At 36.1% G+C, this 3722-nt stretch overlaps 1 protein-coding gene across 1 annotated transcript; it reads left to right on the top strand.

Annotated features, from left to right (window-relative positions):
- Positions 1-485: 485 nt before the first annotated feature.
- Positions 486-1019, top strand: LOC136042723 (ankyrin repeat domain-containing protein 1-like; the record flags this gene model as incomplete). The annotated part of the gene is made up of 1 exon (XM_065727682.1): positions 486-1019. A coding segment is annotated over exon 1 (534 nt), but the record flags the coding sequence as incomplete, so codon positions are not given.
- Positions 1020-3722: the final 2703 nt, after the last annotated feature.

The following is a 3722-nucleotide window of genomic DNA, read 5'->3' as shown; positions in this document are numbered from 1 at the left end:
TCTTCAAACGATGTGTGCTAGAGTTGGTTCATTACTAGGTTGTAGTCAGCAGAAATAATGATGCTAATCTTTTGTATAATCATGTTTGACACTAGCGAGAATGCTGTTCTTTTAGATTTACGACCCTGCGTACTCATATCTCGCCTGATCTTAGATTACTAAGAGGGTACCTCAAAAAAGTTTGAGATTATCTAATCCAGTTGTTGGGTTTCATAGTCTCTACAGATTCATTGATTTTAGTCTTTTCTACAAACTTTTAGGAGTTATCTTTTGACTAAAAAACGAAAGCTCTCTGAAACATTGTAAGTATGAGCATATGTTGTGGCTAAATTACAATTTCTTTACTTAAATGTATAAAGAAAAAATGCATAAATATTTTGTGATTGTTTTATCAATAAAATTTTACTTTGACAAAAATCTTTTGAAGGATTTCAAACAGGAATGAACTAAAACTTAAGGAAATCAATGGCGAATTTGTAATAGATATGAAGAGTAAAGAAAATGCGATGTATTTAAATTATGCCATAAAAAATAACGATAAGATTATCCTTACGACGGTTATGGATAATTCAAAGTCACCACATTGTGCCAAAAAATGTGATCAACAAAATACTATAAAATGTAGAATAAACATAAAAGAGAAAGACAACAACTGGAGAACATATTTACATAATGCAGCTTCTCATGGGAGACTTGAAATTTGTGAAGATCTAATTGATAAAGGTGCTGATATAGATGCGCAAGATTATGCCTCGAGGACACCACTATTTTATGCAGTTCGCCACCAACATCTTGAAGTTGCAGAACATCTTCTAAAAAAAGATGCAAACCCAAATTTAGGGACTGTCGAGACAGAATATACACAAGTTTACAAAATCACCTCCTTGCATGTTGCTGCGTTCCTGGGTAACTTAAAAATGTGTAAAGTTTTGATCAAATACGGTGCAAATAAAGACGCTAAAGACTCCCTTTCCAAGAAGCCAGTCGACTACGCTATAGAAAATAGTCACGCAGTGGTGGTAAAATACCTCAGTAAAATTAGTAACTCTGCACCTTACACCAAATTCAAAATGAAAATTTTTAAGATTTGGAATTCAAAATCAAAATTATAACCAAGAATAAATTCCCGTTATAACGAATTCCAATAAACAATATTAAGTGCATCTAAAATCCTTTTAATGCAAGTAAGATCAAGATATTTTGACGCATATTTTGAAATGTTTGGCACATATTTTGCTTATATATTTTGATATTTGGAGCAGCGCCACCACAGCAACACGTGGAGTGTCAGCTAGTCTCCTCAGCCCCTCCCCCAAATTATATGCAACATAAAATTGTCCATGAGAAAAACAATCCGTATTCAGATTTATACCGCATTTTTCTAAGGATTTTCCTTGAGCTTTGTTGACTGTGATTGTAAATGCTAATCGAATTGGGAATTGCAATCTTTTGAACTGAAAAGGCAGATCCGTTGGAATCATGGGAATGCGAGGAATGAGAACAGCCTCAACCTCTAAGGGCCGTGTCAAGATTGTTGCCTCTATTACGTTTCCCATTTTTTCTTTACGGCAAGTCGCTTGCGGTTTCAAAGTTTTGGTGGGATAGTATTTTGCAACAGTATTATTGATATACCTATTTTTAGTTGTAGTACGTGTGGTGGAAATTCTGGGAGATCCAGGGAATTAAAAAATTTTGGTAGATAGTTAACTGCCACATTGGTTTCCAGAACTTCAAAACTGATTTTGACATGACGTCAAAACTAAAAGAAATGAAAATAAAAAAACCAAAAAGGTAAAAACTACAAAAAAACTGAAAAAACTAAAAAAAAAAGTAAAAACCAAACACCGGGACACAAATGACGACCGGGACACAGGGAATATAAATGACGACCGGGACACAGGGACAAAACTACAACGGGGACGCCGGGGGGCACAGGGGGATATATAAATGTCGATGGGAAGACAGGGAATGTTCGATTAGCAATCACCATCAACAAAGCTCAAGGGCAATCATTAGAATCATGAGGTATAACTAAAAAAAATTAAAAAAAAGGTAAAAAACTAAAACCCAAGAAAAAAGACTAATTCAAAAACGAATGTATATACAGACCGGGACACCGGGACACAAATGACGACCAGGACACAAGGAATATAAAAGACGACCGGGACACTCAAAGAGAAATTACAGACTGGGACACCGGGACACAAATGACGACCGGGACACAGGGAACACAAATGACGAGCGGGACACAGGGACACAACTACAACGGGGACACCGGGGGCACAGGGGGATATATAAATGACGACGGCGACACAGGGAATGGTCGATTATCTGCCATTGTAGGTTCATCTGTCATTTTAAGATCTATACTAAAAATTTCTATTTGGAAGGCCTTCCTATATACTTGTAATGACGTCATATACAAAGCCTTTAATAGATTTCTCTTTTATGTTGCGATTCTTCGGCACGCTTTCTTTTCATACTTTCTCTATTAGCCGCAAGCCTTTTGGCATTAGCTCTGTGAGCAGCTTCCTCGGCTGTTTCTTCTGCCATTGTAGGTTCTTCTGTCAGTTTAAGATCTATATTAAAAATTTCTCTTTGAAAGGCCTTCTTATACACTTATAATAACGTCATTTACAAAGCCTTTGACGTCATAACAAACATGACGTCAGTCGACAAACAACTTCATGAAGGAATAATGCTCAATCCTTATAATGACGTCTGTCGACAAACCTGAAGTCAGTCGACACACAAACATGACGTCAGTCAGCACACAAACAAATAACTTATCTATCTATCTTTCTATATATATAAAAACTAGCTGTTGGGGTGGCGCTTCGCCCCCCCCCAAGCCCCCCGCGCGCGTAAGTCGTTACGCGCCATATTAGTTACGCGCCATTGTAGTTGTGTCCCAGTGTCCCATCTGTGAATAGAGATAGATATAAATATATGTTTTTAACTACGTAAAACATGCGAATATACAACATTCTTCGCTGTCCCATTGTCTGTGCATATAAATAGATTGTCAGGTTTACTGACTCTTGAACATGCAACATATAATTGTCCATGGGAAAAACAATCCGTATTCAGATCTATACCTCATTATTCTAATGATGTGTCCCTGTGTCCTGGTCGTCATTTATATTCCCTGTGTCCCGGTCGTCATTTGTGTCCCGGTCTGTAATTTCTCTTTGAGTGTTTTTTCTTTTTAGTTTTTTTTTAGTTTTTTACCTTTTTTCTTTTTTCAGTTTTCTTTTTCTTCTTTATTTTTCAGCGTCACTATGAAGTACATATCGACGAACCTTTGTTTTTTTAACTTAAATATGGTAGGCATTGATGACCTTATCCAAGTCAAAATCCCAAACCCAATAGGTTCTTCAGTCATTTTACAATTAAACATTTTTCCGTGAACAAATGTCTTAAATACCATTAATGACGTCACCGTCAAAGCAAAAATGACGACAACTAATTTCATGACGTCAGCCGACACAGAAACATGACGTCACCTGAACCACAGACAGACAGACAGACAACTTATTTTTATATATATAGATAAGTTGTTTGTGGGTTATGTCTGTCTGTCGAGTGACGTCGTGTTTGTCCGCATATGACGTCTGAATTATTTCAAACTAATAAAAAAGAAGAAAAAAACTAAAAAAGGTAAAAACTACAAAAAAAACTAAAAAGAAAAAAAACTAAAAAAGCTAAAAAACTAAAAAAAA

Source organism: Artemia franciscana, unplaced genomic scaffold (genome assembly GCF_032884065.1).
Source record: "Artemia franciscana unplaced genomic scaffold, ASM3288406v1 Scaffold_1871, whole genome shotgun sequence".
NCBI classification, from domain to species: domain Eukaryota; kingdom Metazoa; phylum Arthropoda; class Branchiopoda; order Anostraca; family Artemiidae; genus Artemia; species Artemia franciscana.
The sequence above is the reverse complement of the archived record's forward strand: the minus strand, read 5'-3'. Positions and strand labels throughout refer to the sequence as shown.